The sequence below is a fragment of the Herpailurus yagouaroundi genome, unplaced genomic scaffold (genome assembly GCF_014898765.1).
Source record: "Herpailurus yagouaroundi ecotype Mexico unplaced genomic scaffold, PumYag 159, whole genome shotgun sequence".
NCBI classification, from domain to species: domain Eukaryota; kingdom Metazoa; phylum Chordata; class Mammalia; order Carnivora; family Felidae; genus Herpailurus; species Herpailurus yagouaroundi.
This window is the reverse complement of record NW_024412400.1, coordinates 82,574,882-82,597,657: the sequence shown is the minus strand read 5'-3', so window position 1 is coordinate 82,597,657 and position 22,776 is coordinate 82,574,882. Positions and strand designations below refer to the sequence as shown.

General features: G+C 38.2%; 1 protein-coding gene across 2 annotated transcripts in view; it reads right to left on the bottom strand.

Annotated features, from left to right (window-relative positions):
* CCDC50 (coiled-coil domain containing 50) overlaps positions 1–22,776 on the bottom strand; it is a 65,800-nt gene that overhangs the window by 28,065 nt on the left and 14,959 nt on the right. For both annotated transcript variants that reach the window (XM_040481099.1, XM_040481100.1), the window contains exons 2-4: positions 10,647–10,709; positions 9,738–9,864; positions 5,383–5,473 (exon numbers count right to left, since the gene is read on the bottom strand). In XM_040481099.1, coding sequence (XP_040337033.1) covers positions 5,383–5,473; positions 9,738–9,864; positions 10,647–10,709 — 281 coding nt within the window. The remainder of the gene's footprint in view (positions 1–5,382; positions 5,474–9,737; positions 9,865–10,646; positions 10,710–22,776) is intronic.

Genomic DNA, 22,776 nt, shown 5'->3' with positions numbered 1-22,776 from the left:
ATTAGAGCACCACTGAAAAAGACAAAATGGTCTTCCTCCTATCTCCCCCTTGCTTCTTTGCCAGGCAAGTTTTTACAGTTACTGAGTGATGAATAACATTCTGACCCTGCCCCCCCAGCCTATGATGGCAAAAGTATATGCAAATAACTAAAATACAATTAAATCATGAATGCCTCAATAAAAGAGTAAAAATGTCAATGTGAGTATTAAAGAGGCAAATCTTATTTCTGCTTACATGAATTAGTACAAGTCTTTGCATTTGGAATTACTGTTTCATAAGACATAATTTGAGAAAACAAACCTAAAAGAACTCATAAGCCCTTCTGAAGTCATTTTCAATTATTTTTTAATTAATCATATTAATCAAGTAGGCTTACTTTGGGTTAATGTGTAAAAAAAAAAAACAAAAAACAAAGACAAAAACAAAAAAAACCCCTCCATAATTAGAAGACCTTCTGGTAAATACATTCATTTGAATGAAAATTCACCATTATATTTCATCTTTCCCTTTTCTGTCATTCAAGCTCACCCACCTCTTGAAAATTTGAAACAATGAGCATAAGACAGAACACAGTTAAAGATCTCTGTGCTAGAAAAAAGTAATTTTAATAAAAACATATATTTACTGATTCCCTTCAAGGAACCAAACATTCTCCTAGAGTCCTCTGTAGAAAAACAGGATATATGATCAATATCTTCAAAGCCTTACCTATTAAGTTTTAGAAGCAAAACCATTAGCACGATTTAAGACCCTTTGAACGGGGAGTGCTCTAAGAGAGGCATTATCACAAACCAGGTGCAATGGGGCCCAAAGGAGCCTAGCACATCTTCCCCAAGCACATGACAAATTACTAAACTATTGTGTTGAATTCCTTATGCTATTTTTTTGGTTTATATGATTTTATATCAGGGTTACTTCTCCCTGAAAGTTTCCACTTCTATTCCTCAATGGTGGGAAATGAGGAAATTTCAAAATGAGGAAATCTTCAGCACAAAATCAAGGAAATCTAAAAATGTGACTGTCAAATGACTATCAGAAAGGAAAAAAAAAAAGAAGGAAAGACATTCCATTAGACTGCTACACTTCTTTATCAACCAGTTATTAAATCTAATTCAGTAGGGAACTCTCAAGAGGTATCATCTCCAGAGGGGTATAAGACCAGAAAACAACATACCAGTTCTATGGATGCAAAAAACATCAATATAAATAAGATAATAAGAAAGAAGAATTTTCTCAACCAGGCACCTTCCACTCCCTCCCCCTTTCTGGCCATACATGTATAATCTTATTTTTAAAGTGCCAAAACATAGGAAATTTTTTTAGTAGCTAAAATGTACTGATATTTGAGCTATGCTCTAAATATTACCAACTTATATAAATACTTTTTTAGAACATGAAATTCTAATCACTTTCACACTAAATTAATTTTTAATGTAAACTGGTTACTAAGTTTATCCCTGAACAGTTCATATTATACATGGCTTCAAACTGCTGGATTAGTACCACAGACTTTTCATAAAATGGTCATGCTAATGTTTACTTAAGCAAAAAAAAAAAAAAAAAAAGGTTTGCCCTAAAATAGTTGCACATTCACATATATTTGGACCTAGGTTCAGAGACACACATATACCTATAGATATTCACACACATACACATACACACACGCTTAAGAATTTCATTTAAAAATAAGTTAAACCGGGGCGCCTGGGTGGCGCAGTCGGTTAAGCGTCCGACTTCAACCAGGTCACGATCTCATGGTCCGTGAGTTCGAGCCCTGCGTCGGGCTCTGGGCTGATGGCCCAGAGCCTGGAGCCTGTTTCCGATTCTGTGTCTCCCTCTCTCTCTGCCCCTCCCCCCTTCATGCTCTGTCTCTCTCTGTCCCAAAAATAAATAAATGTTGAAAAAAATAAAAAAAATAAAAATAAGTTAAACCAACTAAACACACATTCCTTAGCCTTATTAAATAACACTGACAAATGTTTATGCTATGACTAAAGAAAATGATCCCAATGGAATTAGTCCACTTTAATTACTTGCAAACTCACACAGTCCAGTATTCCCAAAGGCTACAACCCTTTCTTCAACAGAGGCTTAGAGAGAAATGCAACTACTATAGTCACACTATGTAAAACAAGTTTTTTTTAAAAAAGGAAGAAAGGAATGAAGGGAGGGAAGGAGGAGGGAGGACAGAAGAATAAAGGAAAAAAGAGAAAGAGAAAGAGAAAGAGGAAGGGAGGGAAGAGGACTGGGGAGAGGAGGAAGGGGAAAGCTACAATGCTGGTAAGACTATCTCTCTCCTTCTGTAGACTTTTTGTTGTTGTTGGTTTAACTTTTCTACATCTGTCTCCCTGAATGGAAATGCTACTTTCCTTACATCTGTGCTCTGTTAAAAAGCACAATAAAATTATACCATAACAAAGTCAGAAATGCTAATTAACCCACAGAGAGTTGTGTAACTCTACTCTTCATGTACAATGTTGTTCAGGAAAAATACTCTGTCCCAATAGGAAAGAGGCCTTGGATTCTATATCTGGTTGTTTGGGGACTTAGAAACAACCAAAGAACTGACCCCAAAAATCTCTTAAAAGAGATCTGGGTGAAAATCCAGAGAGGAATTTTCCACAGCCCTGCTGTCCAGTAAGAACATACTAGCTAAGCAGACTCCATAAGAAAATAGAAGAGCACAGAGAGAAGAGAAGGAAAAAAAAAAAAAAAAAAAAGAATTAGGTCAGTTCACAAGTAACAGGCAATGATGTTTTTTTCAAAAGTTGGCCAGAAAAATTCCCACTATTATCTCATCTCAGTGTCCTCTGTGAGGCACCGTGGACTAAAATAAACAAATATGTATTATCATACATTCTTCAATGACAAACTTTACTAATGCAAATTTTGTGCATTTAATATTAATACCATACCAGTCAGCTGAGAGCCCTATCTTCAGATAAGAAAACATCTCCACACGGTAGGCATATTCTGATCTAAAGCATCAGCTGAAAAGTCAAAGAGTCTGAATGGAGCTTTTAAGGCTAGTCTCACTAAATCTCCACAGCTGCACTTCTCATTCAGTCTCTGACAGCACTGGGGAATGGGACCATTTCTGTAGGTCAAACAACAGAGGAGGGCAAGGTAGCTGGGAGATGTGTAAAAGCAAGAAAACTCTTGGCTCAAATCACACCAGACTGGAATATACTTGAGCCTGTTTATTTTTCCCCGTTTCTAATTTAGCACACATCTCTTTCTGTATAGAAATCAGAGCTGTTATAAGGGGCAGAATGGTGGGGAAACACTAGGCAAGAAAGCAAAAAAAAAGAAATTGACTTAGTATGTAAGAAGCTAAGTTAATATGCACCAAAGGCATTAAACCTCACAACAGCCCTCTAGTGTATGTGCAATTATCATGACTTCTCCATTTCGGAACCTAAGGTTCTACCTGGGTAAGTAAAATGCTGAAAGCCACAGCTAGACATTAAAGAGCTAAGATTCAAACTCAGAGCACCCTAACTCGAAAATCTCCATGTTTTCTGTTGTGTCACAGGACATCCGTGTCAGAAGCAGTCAGTCAGGGAACCTGAACTGTACAGATATTTCTCGGTCATCTTATTATAGCTGGAGACCAGTCACTGACTTCCTCAAGTCTTAATTTCTTCATCTGAAGAACAGAGTCAATCACTACACTGCTTACTTTATACAGTATTACCACGAGACTATTTATTGTGATTGCTGTTTAGATTCTACACGCCTAAATAAAGTGCTTTGTTTTCTCTTTCTATCCTGTTTTTCTTGAATGGGGGGGTGGGGGAATCACAGGACACCGGTAGCATTTATAAGAAGCCAACTTCATCACTCTGTTATTTTTTAAAATAGAAGCTTTCCTGTTCAGAAAATATAATCACTTCTTTCAGTTCCCAATTTCATCCCCAAAGCTAAGTCTTGACTACACAGAGTAACACATCCTGCAGGAAGAAAGAGTTCCTGTGTTGATAACAGGAAGGATAAAAAGCAAATCCTAATGCTTACTTTCAGTTCTGATTATCACATGATCATGGTTTGTTTCTTAAAGAAACAGCTAAATACACACATAGCAGATGTCTCCCGCTCACCTGGCACTGAACAAGGAGTCTTAGAGGGACAAGGATGGCTCAGTGGGAGCAGCAGTATATGCAGGCTGCTTGACTGATGGTCCTCATCCCATCTATTTAACAGGGTGATTCCGTGTGCTGGTTTACCCAAGGCAGGCCCAGCTTATGTAATTATTAATAGCCCCCCTTGAACCTAGAAGAATATGTGAGTATACATACAATAAATCATATGGCCATCCTCCTACTAAAACTCTAAATCATTTTCTTCAGTCTGTGGCCAAGAACAGCACAGCTGGTTTGAAAGAAGAAAAGAATCAATACATGCTGAAAAGGAATTGTTTGTAAGAAAGGCTAAAAGTGTAAAACAAAGGAAATAGTTAAATGCAAATTCAAGTCTCCTTACCAAAAAACACTGCTGCTACTTGTAGTCATTTTCAACTTTAAAAACAATACAATTTAAAAATATATGCAGAATTAAACTGATTAGTTCCTTGAGGCAGCGCATCACAGGAGAGTGAAGCCATGAACAGCAAAGAGTGAGAGCACTGGTGGCCCCTGGCCTCTCACGATTGACATGCCCTGACTTGTGTTCAGACCACACACAGGTCTGCTCTCCCTCTCTCTAAGACTGCACGAATAACCCACAAACAAACACCCTGTATGGTTTGAATAGTGCCCCCCAAAAAGTAATTTCTACTAAGAACCTCAGAATATGACCTTATTCAAAAATAGGGTCTTTACAGATGTAATTAGTTAAGAGAAAATCATACTAGATGAGGGTGGGTCCCCAATCCAATGACTGGTTTCCTTTTAAGAAAACAAGAGGACACAAAGACACGGGAAGAAGGCCATCCGACCACAGAGGCAGAGACTGAAGTGATCCAGTGACACTCTAAGAAATGCCAATGATTGTCAGGAGCCAGCAGTAGCTAGGGAGAGGCAAAGAAGCATCTTTCCCAATAGGCAGCAGGGACCCACCAAAACCTTGATTTTGGATTCCTGGCCTCCAGAACTGTGAGAGACTCTTTTTCTGCTGTTTTAACACATCAAGTCTGTGGTGATTGTTAAAGCAGCCCAAGGAAACTAATTCACCTCTTATGTTGAATTAGCATCATCTTTAAGAAGAGTTCACTTAGGTTATCGAGGGGCAATAAACAGTGGTCTATGGAGGGCAACACTTGGACTGTGCACCACCAAAGAGGAGAGTTCTGCTGCCCATCCGGCAACCCTGCATTGAGTCCATGAATACAGAAGGCAGCCCTTCCTCAGGGCTGGGGTGGAGGGGCATTATCTTAGTTGTACCTCATCTTTCTTCTCCTGAATGCGTCGTCTCTCGGCCTCAATAGCCAGCTTCTCCTGGATTTCCTGAGCAATTTCACAGTCTTGTTGTTCACTAAAAAACAAAGGTGAAAGTAGTATGAATAAATAATAAATAAATTTTCTTAAAAATACAATTTACTGAATACTATGAACCCGTGCGAATCTTTATCTCATTTAATCCTCACAATAATGATGCAAAGAGGTGGATATTGTCACACGTTACAGATAAAAAAGCTAGGGTCCAGAGTAGTGACAGCATTTCCCTAAGAGCACAGAGAACACAAGTGGCAGAACCAGAATCTGATCCCCAGACACTACAATGGAAAGTCCCAGGCCTTTTCTAAATTCTCTTATCACCTCACCATACTGGGGCCACTCCACAGACAGGCATGCTTTCTCAAGATCTTGCAAAGGAAACGTAAACTATCAGATTAATGTCCACAAATATACAAATCACTAGATGTCACTCTGGTCTCCTAGAAGTGATGGTATGACTTTAAAATGATTTTTATAAGAGTTTAAATTAGATGTGTTTTTCAGTTTCACTAATACTTAAAATACCGTGCAGCTTCAGTTCCCAGTAGACACCTCTCTGGCTGGTGCCAGTTTTCTTAAAACTCAGATCCCTGAGAAACGCAAATGCTGCAATACTGCTGCTACCATAGTTTGCCTTGTTTTGGCATTCATGTACTGAACAGGGACTTAAATTTAACACCTGCTATAGTACAGACACCATGCTCAGACACTGAGGATACAAACATGAGTAAATCTTCACTTTGCAGTCAAGGCTCACAATCCTTTTTGGAAGAAGAACCAAGAGGATGATTTTGGTGGGCAAAATAGATCACCTCTAAAACAGCAATGCAAACAAAAAAGAAGAACTGGATATCTCAGAGATGGGTACAAGTGCATGTCTTCTAGATTCAGGTCAAGAAAAGTCAATAGGCAGCTTCAAACTCCAGAACCTGATACCTCTGGAAAGCCAAACTTTACACACAACTGTTAGCTAGGAAGGATGACCATAAACATGCTTAGGGTTTACGACTTAAGAAGAGGTTGGAATGAAATTACAGTTGTGACTTACAGAGGGAGTTTTCTTGCTAAACAAACATTCTCATTCTCCCTCTCATTCTCTCTCTACCGAGTGAACTTAAAACTCTCAATGAATCTCATTCTTGGCTGGCTATTCCACGTTTAACAAACAGCATTTTGTAAAATGGAAAGTGTTGGGGAGGGCAATAATCTGAACTGTGATTAAGGAATTAAAGCCCATACTCTCTCTTCCAACAAAACTGAGAGGCAGAAATTATCCTCATTTGTATACAGAAACGGTCACTTCCAACATGCTTGGAGACAGGCAGGTACAGGTGGACAGAGACGCAGCCATGTACGCACGTGTTATGCCGATACAAAACAGAAAGGAAGGAAGAGGAAGTAAGAGAGCACAGGTAAGGGATGGCAAGACTCTCCTAGAATCAGTAGGAAAAACACTGGACAAGGTAGCTGCAGACCTGATTTCTGGTCCTGCCACTGAGAGTCAGTGAGCCATGCCCTCTCTTGTCAATTTATCAGCTATAAAAGTATTTGGACTTAATGACTTAATCTTATAGGTCTAATATTTTAGAACTCTTAACCACTCAAACCAAAGAATTGAAAAGAAACAAAATCTACTCAAAACAATTTTTATTTATATATCCTCTTTTCATTCACTTACTTCTAATAATTAAGAATCATACACAAAATCATGTTCCTAGTTTTCAAAGACTTCTCTAGTTGGATCTCTCAAACTCAGGTAAAATCTGTACAGGAGTTAGCAAATATTAATTACATGCAAGATAATAATAGATGGGAAAAAGAAGAAGCCCAGCAGAGAAGGCAAATCCAAATGAAATGTTAAAGGTTACAAGTGACACAGATGTCCTCCCTAGTACAGAAAATAAAGAAGTGAGGTTTAAGCTGAGGATAATCACTTCCAATCATATTTCCATGAAGGACAAGATCGAGTTCATGCAGACAATTACACAAAATCCCGAGGAAGCAAAATCACGTGAGAAAGGGGTAGTCAACAATGGGCAAGCCTGATAGTGGACGGGGGCCCCAGGATGCAGAGTGAGTAAGAGCTTCCAGTTCATTAATATTCACAGCATTTCATCCAGCCAGTGAGGTGCAACTGTCAAAACTGCTAGCGTGTGACAATCAGAAAAACTTCCTTTCTAACCACTTATTTCAGCTAGGAGTACCTCCAAAAGCCTGAAGTCCCAAGCAGAAATAGAATATCTGGCTCTCCTCTAATTTAAGACCTATAATCCATTACTCTCTGAATCCTCATTTATATTTAGAGTTTTATCTCAATAATCACTGAATAATCTCATTATACTATCATTACCCTAATTCAGGGTCTTAAACTTCTGCACCAGCCTCAGAACTGCCCTTGATAGCAAAGCACTGTGAATAATGTCAAAGGCAATGATTTAGAACTCTAGAATACTCTAGCTCTGGCTCTTATCTTTTTGTTTTGTTTTCTGGGGGTGTTTTGTTTTGTTTATTTATTTTGAGAGAGACAGAGAGAACAGAGGAGGGACAGAGAGAGGGGGGGGAAAGAAAGAATCCCAAGCAGGCTCCACACTGTCAGTGCAAAGGCTGATGTGGGGCTCGAATTTACAAACCTGTGAGATCATGACCTACCTGAAATGAAATCAAGAGCTGGAGGGTTGAGCCACCCAGGCGCCCCTCTGGCTCTCATCTTAACTCTGGTTATGACCCCAAACCTCCACACCTCTCAAATCTCTCTCTTCTTATTCCATGAGCATTACCCTCCAATCAAGCTTTGTCATCTCTTAATTTGACCACTTCAAAGCTGTCTTCAATCTTGTCCCCCACAATCCTTTATCTACCCATCCCCCAGAGTAGATCCCAAAATGAAAATCTAAAACTCTTTCAATGGTTCTCTGTTGTTTATAATATAACATCTACAAAATCTAAATTCCTAAAAGCATAACTTTTGGTCCAGTTTTTGACTACTTTTCTGGCCTCATGCCCTAACCCATGCCCTTAATCACACACTACACTCCAGCAATACTGAACATCTTGTAGCTACCATGAGATTCCAGGTTCTTTAACCTCTTCCCTTCCCTATTACTCCCTCTGGCTAGAATGGTTTCCTTCAGCTAGCACTATGAACTTCTAATTTAACCATCAAGGCTCAGATTAAATACATCACCTGTGTTAGAATGGTTTTCCCAGTCTCTCCTTTCTTCATTGGCATTAAATGTATTATTTAATTCTCTGTGGCTTACACCAGTCTCTGTAGATTTCAAAAGCCTCAGAGTTTTATTCGGAGGCTCTTAAAGGCAACAGGTATATTTTGTTCCTATTTGTGGTCTCCAATGCCTTTCATGGTGACAGGTATAGCAAGAGTCAGTAAGAGTGTTTATTTACAAAATAAGGAAGCTGAACAAAAGGATGACTAAAATTCTCTCTACAAATAATAAACCAGAAAGGCAAACCCTTCCTCAAAGACAGCAAAAATGATAGGCTTTCCTGTTTATTTGAACATGAACTACAGTAAACTGTGGGGGCCCTTTACTTCTCCCTCTACCCTTTCCCCTCAAAACAATACCTTGTGGTTAAATCCACCATTTAGATATAGGGGATTACACAGAGATTTAGATACAGGGGTCACTCTCAAATAAGAAATGCACCCTCTGAGCTTTTAAAACAGTGGAAAAAAGTAAGTCATTTTGCTGGAAGAGACCTTGGATATAATCTTTCCATTTACCGAACTATTACAGGAGGAGACTGAGCAAAGAATGTCTGTCAGATGCTGAAGTTATAAAGAGAACTGAGTGTGTATTTCAGAGCTTTCCAGAAGATCCTGCCTCTCCCTGAAAAGCAAAAGAGGTTCAAGGAAAATAAGAGCAGCAAACATCAACCACGCAAGAGTAAAGGAATCCAATACAACTCATAAAGTTCTTTGATATCCAGTATTTCACTGGATCCCCCAACCAACCTATGAGGCAAAGGGAACAGAGATTATTTTCCACGTGCTATAGGGAAGGAATACAGACTCAGAGAGGTGGATCGAAATGCTCAAAGTCCAACAGTTAAACGTGCTGAGAGTCATACCAGAATCCACTTGTCCCCAAACCTATGAAGTATTCCAACAACAACAAAAATTTCAGACCAAAGAAAACTGTGGGCTAGCCACTATAGGATTTGTAATCTAACAGTGACAGGCATGAGAGGGACAGACACACAGTCTTCTTCCCTGCCCTGGTTGCTGGCTCCACAGAGAAAACCAGTCCCAGCATGCCTCCTGCCCGCCCCCAAATCCTCACAGGTCTTTGTAGCGCTTCTGGAGCTGAGCCTGAGCTTTCAGATCTTCCTCCTGAAGCTGCTTAGCCACCTGGAGATCATGCTGGACCAAACGGTTCCGCTGAATATTCGAGGCCAAATGATGTTCAACTGGACGGAGAGATTGAAGAGAGGAATCACAAGGTTTCGTCTGGTTAATAATACGCCTCAGGATAACTTAAGAAGGGTTTTTCCATTAAAAAGAGCTTCACATCCAAGACTTCATTTTATGCTTTCAATAATGCTATATAACAGGCAGCAAAGGAATTATTCCTCTTCTCTTTCCATTAAGTAAAATGAGAATCAGAAAGGTTAAGTAACTTGCCCCTGGTCACATGGCAAAACAGCGGCAGTGACAGGATTTCCACACCAGTTTCCACACTAAAACCAAGGCCAGGGCTCCTTCTGCTCCACAAGCTGTCACTCTATTTATAAACATTTTCAATACTTACTTTTTATATTGACACATGAATTAATGATTCCCAAATTACATATTTGCAAATATGTACTTCTGTGTAACACACATAACTTAGGTTTAGTTCCCATAATTACCTACATAAATATTGAGAAAAGGCCACAACCTAGATACTTCCAATGTCTGCAAAGATGTTCAGGCCCCTCTTCCAGGGGAAGAACAGATGCCAGATAGTATCTCCCTCCTAACAATACTAAGGCAAGGGAAAGGTTCACGCGCCGCTTTTCCTCCCACATACCCAAAGTCTCCTAATCCCTCGCAGCTGTCACATCTTAAAATACCCAGAACTTCATTTTCAGGACTGATGGAAAGTAGGCCTGGTGACTCTGTTCTCTCTCCCTGCCTCACCCAAAGAAACCTGCCTCAAGCTACTACTAAAAAAGAAAACAGAAGGAACATAATGAGGGCCATTACTCACTCTCTTGTTCTTGCAGGCTGTGGGCCAGGGTGTGGTCCTCTAAGACAGCAAAATCTCGGCACACTGCAGAGGATGAAGCAGGAAAAGCAGACAAGAAGGTTCAATGGTAGTATTTTAATATGTTAAAAAAAAGAATTTGTTTACTTCAAAAATCAATTCTACTATTTTAGGATTATCAGCTTTATAACATGCAGTGCAAAATAGTGACTAGTAAATACAAAGTCTTCATTCACAAACATCCACAGTACCTGCTCAGTGCCAAGCACAGGGTATCACAAAGTAATGGTTAGCTCTGGTCTCTGGCCTAAGGATATTAACCACAGAATCAGAACCCATAAGTCCAGAAGTTCTTTTTTTTTTTTTTTTTTTTTTATGGGAGAGTGCAAGTGGGGGAGGGGAGGCAGAGGGTTCAAAACAGGCTCTGTGCTGACAGGCTGACGCATCAAGCCCAATGTGGGGCTCGAACTCACGAACCACAAGATCATGACCTGAGCCAAAGTCAGACATTCAAACAACTGAGCCACCCAGGTGCCCCATAGGTCCAGAAATTCTAATCCACATCTAAAAAGAGAGGGCAAGTATTGTGGCCATAATACAAGAGACAAGAACTTTCTGCATACTGTTAGCTAAGAGAAAGCTGAGTTCTTGCATAGTCAGAGGAGTTAAAAGAAATCTAGCCTTTGCCTGAACCATCTAGGGTTGAGGGAATCCTCTCCCAGAGACTTACATCTATCCTGCTGCCCCTAAGGAAAAACACACCTTTATTAGTCCCTCGGGTAGGAACAGATTTCTATTTCAGGATAATCACTTCTTTAATGGGACCACACCCTCAGACAGGAGTTAGAACTAGCTCCCCTAGGTCTTGGTAAATGTAGAGCTTCCTAAAAAGAATTTGCATACCAAAAGGATATGGGAAGCTTAGAGGATACAGGAACCTGCCCCTACTGTCACCTCGATTTGGAGATTCAGGCAAGAACGTTCTCTGGCCTATCTTTTTAGGAGCAAATGGGAAGAGATGGTCTCCAAGGTCCACCCCAAACTGCAATTTAAACTCCTGTTTCTTAAAACAAACATACACAAAACAATACTTATAAAGAACTCTTATCATGAAACGTGCCTTTTGTTTGTATGAAGGACATGTAATTTAGGTGATATGTTCTTACTCTATTTCAAACATGTAACTCACATGAAAAAGGAAAATTCCCTAAAGCCACAAACGACTACAACATGTAGGACTCATGAAACTGTCCCGTAAAGTTACCAGAGTTTATAGATTTCTTTCTGCAGCTTTGAATTTGCCTATGAAGACATTTAACTGAAGTGGAATAAAGAAACAATCCTTTGCCATTCTTAGCACTTATATATGCTCACATACATATACACTGACATAGCCAGCCCTGTCCCTGAGAAATAACAATAAAAAAGTAGGTAGATCTTAGAGACATTAAGCTTACTCTGAAATGGTTTTACAATTGGGGAATCATTTCTGCCCAAGAACCATTTAAACAACATATGGCCTGCTTACTTCCTGCAACTGCAAAACTTGTAATTCCAGGAGAAAGTCCTGTTCTTTTACATCTGATATATTCTCAGCAAATTCTAACAACTTTGTGGCCCAGGTCCTAGCTACCCTATGTTTCACAGAATGAAAGTGCTTTCAAGATGAGCTAATTAACTCATTTGATTAATAGGTGAGGAAAATGAGGGCCAGACGGAAGAAAAGAGTTATCAAGGCTATATACAGTTTGTTGGTGACAAGGTTATAAGTCAGTATCTGAGCCAGCAAGAGCTCTTTCCTTTCCTGACACCATGACAGCCCTCCGGGATTCCAGGCAAACCAAGAGGTCACAACAGACTGAAAGGAGATATTCTATACTGACTAACATGCACTCCCTAACATGCCTAGTGAATTAATATTAATTGATCAAATGGCTAAGATATGTATGGATTTAATTAACAGAAAACATTCAGAATGAATTAGACAAAATGAATGTAATCAAATCTTGTGCAGAAGAATGCTATTTTATTAGGTTGTTTTATTATTTGAAGCACTTTCATTATACTGCAAAGGCTTATGTCTGTATACTAATGTCCCGTATTAACTTTAAATAAGGTTAGATTAATTGTTGAGATTAATATTTGTTATATCATGGATGGCAACCTATTATTAGGTCATAAAATCAATTTACTAAGTCTAGAAATGAATAGGCTAGAAAACAGAGTAAAACACACAGTCGAGGAAACCATGGAATGGAGAAACTTTTTCAGTTTTACTCACACAAAACTCACACATACGTGTACACACACACACACACACATACACACACACACAGCTGTATATATGTATTAGGTCACACTGTAAAACATACAACATCCTGCAGATTATGGTCAAAAAAACTTAAAAGCCACTTCAATTTATGTTACCAAGGCAGAAAGTTATGCCAAACAATATATTTTATACATGTTTAAGGTCATACTGAATAAAAGATTATAAAATTATTGCAGGTTTCCATGTGGATAATCATGTGAAGAACTGCAATAATTTTATATTTTTGTTTTAGTCAGTGCAACATTAAAACATAATGTTTATGGATGCATACACCTGTAATAAAAATATGTTTTTAATATACAGCACTGACACAAACTGAATTTAGAATTGAATCGTGCTCATCTACAAAGAGAGTCAAAGAGCAGGAGTGCCTTTGCTATATCAGATGTTCTATTGATTTACAAACAAAACAGAGAAGACTAAAGCAAATAAGGCAAATATTAACATCTACTAAATTTGGGTGGCAGGATCATGGGTTTATGTATTTCTTTTTTTTTTTTTTTTTTTTACATTTTTTTAATGTTTATTTATCCGAAGCAGGCTCCAGGCTCTGAGCTGTCAGCACAGAGCCCAATGCAGGGCTCCAAATCAGGAGCTGTGAGATCATGACCTGAGCCAAAGTCAGACACTCAACTGACTGAGCCACCCAGGCACCCTGGGTTTTCTGTATTTCTTTTGTTTTTTGTAATTTTTTACACACTGCATTTTAAAATTCTACAACACAAACTTTTTCTTTTTAAATCCACATCTTTAATTCCATCAATAGCATATGCTGCTAAACCATAAACATAAAGACATAGTTGCCATATCATAGCAGGTGCAAGGAGTTTATGAATTACTGGTTACCATAACAATGACTCTTCTCAGTGACTTCTTAGTATTTAACCAGCAAGAATGAAGTATCATTGTTATTTGATCCTAAATCTTCTTACAGCGCATATGGGTTAGGGTTTGAGTGAGAAGAGAATCTAGAAGATCTTCAATGACTAAAGGAAGTGCACACACTCATACACAGAATTGTATTGTCAATACACCGAGTTAGCATTTCAGAGTTTACTGAGAACTTCCAAATGCATGATCTCATTTATGCCAAGTATTATGTATTCACTCCAGTTTCTTCTGCATCCACTCTAGTTCCTTTCTAGATGTGCCTCTGTACACTCTGCATCATGACTCTTAACACAAGCTGGAAAACAACCACACATCCAGCCACCTTTGTAAATCAGTAACCAGACTGGGAATTACAGAAAACATTTCACAGCCAGGCCAAATTCAGAGCCTGGATCTTTTCTCCTTCCCTAATCTACTCTACTTTGAAGTAAACAGTATAAGCAGTATAGGAGGATAAACAGCATCAATTCATCTCACCACCTTTCCCTGCAGGCACACTTAAGCTGTATCATTGGACCCTGAATGCCTACCCTCCCACTTCTCAGACTTCTTCCCTCCCATGTTCACTTTCACTCACTCAAATTTCAAGCCGATCTTGCCATTAGAGCCATTCCATCATTCCTCTCCATTCCCATCCAAACTTCAATGGTCCTGTAAGCCTCCTCCCTCTGACCCCAAACATTTTCCCCAAAATTAAGGCATGGTAGCTAAGACTGTTTTGAAAACTAATCATGCAACTCCACCTCCTTGCTTTTGAAGAGCATCAACAGAAAGAAACACATTTTATCCTTCAACGCAAATAGACAGCTGTCTCCGTGACCAGTTGCAAACTCTTCAGGGCAGGGACCTTGTGGGACTAATCTCTGTACCTTCCACACAATTCTATATGCACTGGATGTAGCATGTAATGAGACTTCAATAGATATTCATTAATTGAAAAAGAAATGAAGAAACACTGGTCAATAAAGTCAAAAAACAGTGAAAGTTCCATAGCCAAAAGAAGAAAACAATTTTATAAATAGAATTAAGCTCTGTTGTTACAACAGAATTACAGAGACTTGTAAAACTTTCAGATATCATTTAAATAAAAACTAGAAACCTTCTCCATTCCCACTAAATGAAATAGTTTTAGTGTTTTTTAATCCATATATATACATATAAGTATACAATGATTTAGTTTACATTAAACCAAGCAAATTTCAGAAATAGGAAACAGGATATATATTTGAAAAATATATATGTGCGTGTACACACACACACACACACACACACACACACACATATATATTCTCCCCCCATCCATTTTCCTTGAAGAAAAAGATGATTTTCATTCATTTGTGGATCCCCCTAAATACACAAATGACATAGTTTGTACCTAGTAAACGCATTCATTCAACAAACATTTGCTGAGCTCTCTTGCGATAAATAAGTCATTTCCAAGCCATCACGAAAGTAGAGATGACAGAAAGGTACATAAACATAATATAATTTGATAAATGCTATAAAGAGCTACAGAAAACTCTTTGAAGGCATAAATAATGGAGGAAATGTGCTTGCTATGAACTGGAGGTAGTTGTAAGTAATAGCAGTGACTCAGAGATATCAAGAAACCTTAAAGTAGCTAACATACAGAATGAATTTCAAAAGAAGGTTAAAATTCCTATGGGCAGAGGGAGTAGGCATTCTAGATGGGGAGGCAATTGACTCTCACAAACCAGAAGAGTGAAGAAGTCATTCCCCTTCTGTCCTTCTTGTACTCACACCCCAAACTTTCTGAAAATACAATTCCTATGACTCAGTCTTTACAAGCTTCCACCCACATACAAATGCCTGGATTAATAATACATTCACTAGCAACTATTTCTTTCAACTGTGTCTGTACTGCCTTTTATGTCCTGGTATAATTTGTGAATTATCCTATTTTTGTGTGAATGCTATTAGCAACAGATGGAATACATACTCATTGATTTGAGAACAGGGATGATACTTGTTTTCCTTTGTTCTGTACACATGAAAACAGCCTCTATGAATGAGGATGATGTTCCAGACACATATTCTATGTTGAAAAGTTTGGTAATGACAGGCAGCCACGGTTGACATTGATATAGCACTTTATTGATTACAATGCCCTTTCATATACATTCCTCCTAATTACCTGAAGGTAAAGGTTTTACCAATATTCTCATTTTATTTATGAAAAAACTAAGGCTCAGAGAAATAAAGTGACTTGACCAAGATTGCCCAACAAATGAACAAATGAATTGGAAACCAAACCTGGAAGAAGTAATGAGTCTATATTTCACTATGTAAGAAAAGAGTTGATATTATTAAATAGTAAATAAAATAAAATAAATATGCATTAGGTTGTTTGAAACTGTGGATACAACAGAATTTAGGTAAGGATGGCACATGTGCTCAGAAGGTGGGTTCCAGGGCCCAAAATAGAGCAATAAAATGGGGGATATTGTTTATTTTGTCTCACTGTCTCCCAAGAATAAGTCTCTGGCAATCACAGTCAGCCTGTATTCAATTCTAAAAAACAAGGGCAATAAAAAGTTCTTTTCATTTCACAGTGTTTCCTGGGTGATGTGCAAGAAAAACCCTAAGCTGTGTGTGACAACGGTGGAAAATTCCAAGGAAAATTTCCCTTTGGGATCTAACCAGCTTGCCCCATCTCCCCTACTCTCCATCCAGTATCAATGAGATTTTCTCCATTTGCAAAGAGAGTATTAATAAATTTCAGAATAATGTGTCCAAAAGATGTTAAAGACAATTTGTACAAAGAAATAACATGTGTAAACCCCTATGCCTTTGTTTGTTGCCCCTCAAAAGGAATGTCTCCCTAATTTATTAAAGAAGGGTCTCTTTTCTTTATTTAAAGCTCTAATAACACTGCCTGAGTAAAAGAGAACAGAATGCAGGAAAAACTATGAACAGCTATCATCCTAATGCCAAGTCCTTGACATTTTCATCCCCAACAAATTTTACCTATATAGGGACCAAGAGGATATCAATATCACCATCACTAATAACAACACCAAAACCAACCCTCACCCCCCTATTACTACCACCGTCAGCTCGGGAGCTTCTTAGGTATGCTCAGTTATAGACTATGGACACTCTCGTAACCATCTGCCACAATTATGAGTCCTAAAATAGCATACATAGCTTTGAATCACTGACCACTCTGACAACTGAAACTTCCCATTCAGGCAGGAAATTGAAACGATGGGAATAAGATCTCAGTAATGTCTGAACAATGAATTTACTAGGGAATAAAGGGTAACTGAAACTTTTTCTCCTTCTCTGACTTTTAATGTCCTAGATGTCCATCCTGTTGAAATTAACAAAATCCAAGTACAGTATGACAGAAGGAGGAGAGTGGCACCTAATTTGGGCTGACAAAACAGTAGTAAATGACACAGGCCTTCCATCCTCATTTACTTTGTTCCTAGTCAAAGTAGTCAATGGCAGGGCTATTATTCTGATCAAGTCTCCAAATCCCCTGTTCTATCCCATATACTATGGTTATTCCATCTGTCTGGAAGATAGAGGATCCTTCTGATAAGAGACGCATAATATCATTAAATCAGATCCACGTTTCTGGAATATTTATCTTTAGTAGAATTATTACCAATCCCCTTACTAAACTACCTGAAAAATGCACACAGGCTTCTACAATTCCTTTTTGAAAGACAAACACTTTCATCCACACTTTGTACAAGTGATTGAGTCAAGTATCATTAACCAATGTTTCAACTATTTGGGGATTTTTATGGTTACTGGGTTTTGTTTATGTTTTAGTTGGTTGGTGTGGGTATGGGACACAGAGAATGGGAGCATCCTGCAACTTGAAGGAAGCTTAGTCACCATTACACACACCGGGGGCAGGGCACAAACCTGTTCTATCTACCTGAGGCACCTCTCCACTACCTAAAAAAATCATAATCAGTCTTCAAACCCTCATTCTAATGTCATTTCTCTACTAATCCAATCTTATAGAATAAAACCAAAACCGTCACAATGGACTCTCACACACCCAGCAGATTTACCTATGCTATATTTCCCCCAGTGATTTCACAGCATATAGTAAATATACTACAGTAGCACTAATCATATTATAATTAATTTACCCATCTGTTTCCCCAGCATACATTCAAGATCCTTGAAAGGCAGGAAAAATATTATGGATCATTTTCTCTCCAACATTTATCCCAGGGCCTGAGATAATGATTTTCAAATAAATGTGGAAATGAGGGCTCCTAAGAAAAATGGTGATTAATACAAATGACATACCGTGAAAAATTGCATTTTTTGCAGGTGTGAGCCATCCTCACCTTCCAGCACACCTGAAAAAGGCTAAGGAGCTGCATGTCTACTGACATTACCTAAAATGACAGTAAAGGGTTTCTGCTTCCACCCCCCAAATTTTGGATATATTATAATATATGTATAGTAATGGATAGAAGCTGAAAGAATCCTAGAATATCTATAAAGGTGGTCCATTCAGGCAGGTGGTCAACTGTTGGTCGCTTTACACCACAATTAAACATTATCACTCAATTTCTGAAGAAATGATGCCTTGGAGAGTTGGAATAACAACGCCAAGGATCACATAGTCAATGAAGTGGTACTTCCAAGATGAGACCCCAAGGCTATGAAAAATGACAATATAGATGAGGTTATACGTGTTAAGCTAAATAACCCAGCAGGATGCATAAGATGAATGTGGCATTTTGAAGCAGAGAATGCAATGTATGCTAAGGTGCCGATAGGAATTTTCAGAATCTTGGAGTTAGTGTCCTGAGTCATTTGAGAATGAAAGTTTTTTGTTATTGTTATTAAGGGAAAAAGTATGCTAGCAAAAATAAAGTCCATATAAGTCCCCAAATTTGTATCTGATCTTCCTGAGAACCAAAGCAAGCAGGGAAATATGAAAAGTTGCTCAGTTTTCATGACCTAAAAAGAGAAATAACACCAGTTCGTCACTGGATAGAAATGTTTTACTAGCAGCAAATATGCAACTAAACTGTTGTCATGCTGGAAGTTACATAGGAAGCACTAAGTTACATAATGGACATCATCAATAGTTCAAGTATGAGTTTTAAACGTGTGCCTACACGCACACACATCTTCAACAAAAGCACAAGACTGAGCACAGTAAGGAGACATTTTAAAAAACAAAACAATTAATATAATTCCAACATTTCACTCTGATGCAATTTATTAAAATAGGTTCCTGAGTTATTTTTTTTTTTTCTAATCCCCCAAATTCGAAGTTAAATGAAAAGCCCAGTAACCCAAACCACTAGTTTGGCAAGTAGGTATATTATAGCTAACCACAGACACACTAGATTGCAGGCAAGTGGGTTCTGAAAATGCTGAGATAATGTAAGTCACCAAATCAGAAGTACTACTTTAATATCACAAACCATCTACATCATTATCAGAGACCACAGAGTAACTGGGTAACTTATTGGAAAAGTGAAAATGGCTGAGTCAGGAATTTCCATTTGACAGAGCAAAAGATTGAGGGTGAGAGGAATAGTGAAAACATGGGTGGGGGGAGAGGGAGGGGTGGCAGGGCAGGAACAGGGCAGTATTGACTCATCCTGGTAGAACTGTCACATAAAGCTTTCCATAAGGAAGTATCTGACTCAAGTTACCATAAAGGATAAAAACCCCACAAACACAATCTCACAAGCTTTCTGGGTTTGCAGGCATCAGCTTTGTGGATTGGTACTCTGAAGCCAAAGTTTTCTGTGTTGGCAATAACAAAAAAAGTTGCTCTAGAAAAGTGACAACTCAGACTTTATCTATTTTCAGAAAAGGCAGATCTAGATACCAATGCAAATCCCTGAAACTGAGCTTCCTTTCTTCTCAAGAAGCATCCCTTAATCTCAAAATGAGCTCAACCTAGAGGTCACTTCATCTGAGTTCCCAACAAACTGGCGCTTGGGTTCTTTCTGTCCTTAGAGTCCTACCAAGTGACCACGAGTAAGACCCTTCAAAACCCCATATGATGTACATCTACAACATCCAATATTGGAACAGATGTTAGAAAAGATTGCCTTAAACTAGACCAAATTTGTATGTTCTATTGATTCATCATTATTATTCCATCCACCAGGGTCACAATTTGTTTTTCCCCACAATATAAATGGTAGCCATTACTCACATGTAGCAATTTCTTCAAATTAACTAAAATTAAAATTTGAATATTCAGTTCCTCAGTCTCACAAGCCACATTTTCAGGGCTAAATAGCCATATGGGGTTGATGCCTACCATTTTGGACAGTGTGGAATATAGAACATTTCCACCATCAGACAAGTTCTATTGGACAGCACTGCTCTAAACAATAATCACAGTGTGATAGATAGGTTACTGATAATTTAGACAACTAGACTACTCAGTAGCATTTAAAGCCATTTCAATCATCTGTGTATGTGTGTATGAGCACACACAGGCACACACACATAGTATTTTAGGCCAACAGATGTAACTTATTTTACCAGTATGGACAAGAAAGGGTTTTGAATATATTATTGGTTTTGTGTTAACCACTGATTTATCTTCAAAATTCCTGTATGGTATTTCACCTGTTTCTTTTTCTTTAGTCCTAAAGCGATGGTAGTTTTGCTAACTTCACCAGAGTGAAAGAATCAAAAGTTGCTCTACAGCAACTGTGCACATATAGTCACAGAAACAAAGGAGCAAAGCTCCACTTAGAAAGGCAAGTGAACTGATTTTAAATACAGTTAAAGCAATTAAATTCTGGGAAATACACCTGCTACTGAATAAACCCACCAGATCGCTAATACTTACTTACCAAACACTTACTGAAGAACTCTGCATTCTGATTAGCCAATGTGTACCTGTGAATCTCAAATGACCTTGAAAATAAAACTGATCAAAAATGGAGATGATTCTCCTAAGTTTACTATCTTTGGTGAATTCCTTAAAGAACAATTGTATTTTACATGGGTGCTCCACTTCAGAACAATTCAGGAATATATGAATTTACAGCAGCTAAATAAATAATTACTTTTGATATCATAAAAGATTTAAAAGAAATAACTCCTGCTTTAAAATGATTCAGTTTACTTTTTAAATGGATTTATAAAATTTCATATTTGACCATAAAAAGACTAGCAAAATTACACTTAGAAAACGATGAAACTGGGGCGCCTGGGTGGCACAGTCGGTTAAGCGTCCGACTTCAGCCAGGTCACGATCTCGCGGTCCGTGAGTTCGAGCCCCGCGTCGGGCTCTGGGCTGATGGCTCAGAGCCTGGAGCCTGTTTCCGATTCTGTGTCTCCCTCTCTCTCTGCCCCTCCCCCGTTCATGCTCTGTCTCTCTCTGTCCCAAAAATAAATAAAAATGTTGAAAAAAAAAAAAAGAAAACGATGAAACTCTTTACACAGTGTTTTCTCCAATACACTACACAGAACTCTGGTACTCAGTGACTACTCACTGCATAAGGATACTGTATGGTGTAACCAAGAGTACTCTCACTTTGATTACAGTCCTGGCTCTAACACTCACTAGATGAATAATCCTGAACAAAGTAATATAACTTACGTTTGCTCACCTGAAATGACAGAGTGATAACGACCACTGTTAAGGACTTGAGTACTGCAGGAAATGTATATATTTAAAAATACATATTCACAAATTATTTTGATGGAGATAGTCAGACTTTCTATGTAGAAAACAAAAGACCCTTGATAACCACAAACAGTCCTCAAAATACCCAAAATACTTAAATACCCTTAGATAAACAGTAGCAGACAGGGTTTTTTTTTTTTTTCAAAGCCAATTTCCAGTAAGAATATCCAGACTGTAAGACTTTATTGCTTTTATTTTGATTGCACGTATCCCTAAAGAAACTCCGACCTTCTCTTGTTCCAATATTTGAATGGCACTTTTCCTGGCACTTAAACAAGCCCTCAGATGGTTTGGCAGCCCTCAAATGGTGTTGGTTTCTCTGTTTGCCTTAGCCTAGAAAGAAAAGCCACCCATCTCCTTAAACCCCTGTAGGATAAACCCAGTCATGCCCATTAAAACCCAAAAGATCACATCCAACCCAGCTTAAGTACAAGTTTACACCAAGGAAAGAAAACCATTTTGGTTTATTGGCTTCATATGACAAGAAGAGTTTCCTTAAGTACTAGCTACTGCACATTCTGTTTACCCTTGAGTCAGATATTTCCACTTTCAACTTCTCTTCTGCAAGTAGATACTTTAGCATTTTTTTCCTATTAGGATTAGTAAACACATTTCAATTTCAAGAAATCAAGAGTAATACTCAAAATTGCCCCCCAAAACTTTATTTCAAGTAGTGGTCATGGGATTAAGTAGACATGGTAAAAAGATTCTCTTAGAATCTTGCTCCCTTAAAGCAAATTGTACTACTCACACTTTCACTCTGGTAACCATCTGCCAGAAGTCTACAACATTTCAGTAATACTGGATTATATAAATCTAAAAGTATGAATAAAAAACAAATGGGTAAATCTTGAGATTTTTGGAATTCTACTCTGATATGCTGCCATATGCTCAATAATTGGTCATGTTTACCCACTAGAAATGTGTTTTTCTATAAGATATCTTGAGATCATGGGTACTTTCTTAGAATCTAGGAGAATGCCTCCCCAGAAGTTGAGGAGATTTATCTTCCTAATTATAAGATAAGTAAGCTTACATTAAAATCAGATTTCCTAGAAATACAGTCTACACAGAAGAAGGAAGCAATCCACCAGTAAACTAGAAGAAGTCAGCCTATATTTCAAAGCACACATGGAGAACTCCTATGTTGACAGCAGGGAGTTGTGCAAGGAGTTTAAGAAGTGACTCTGTCAACCACTTTGGCTCTCTATGAAGTTCATCATACAGGTTATTTTGTTGTT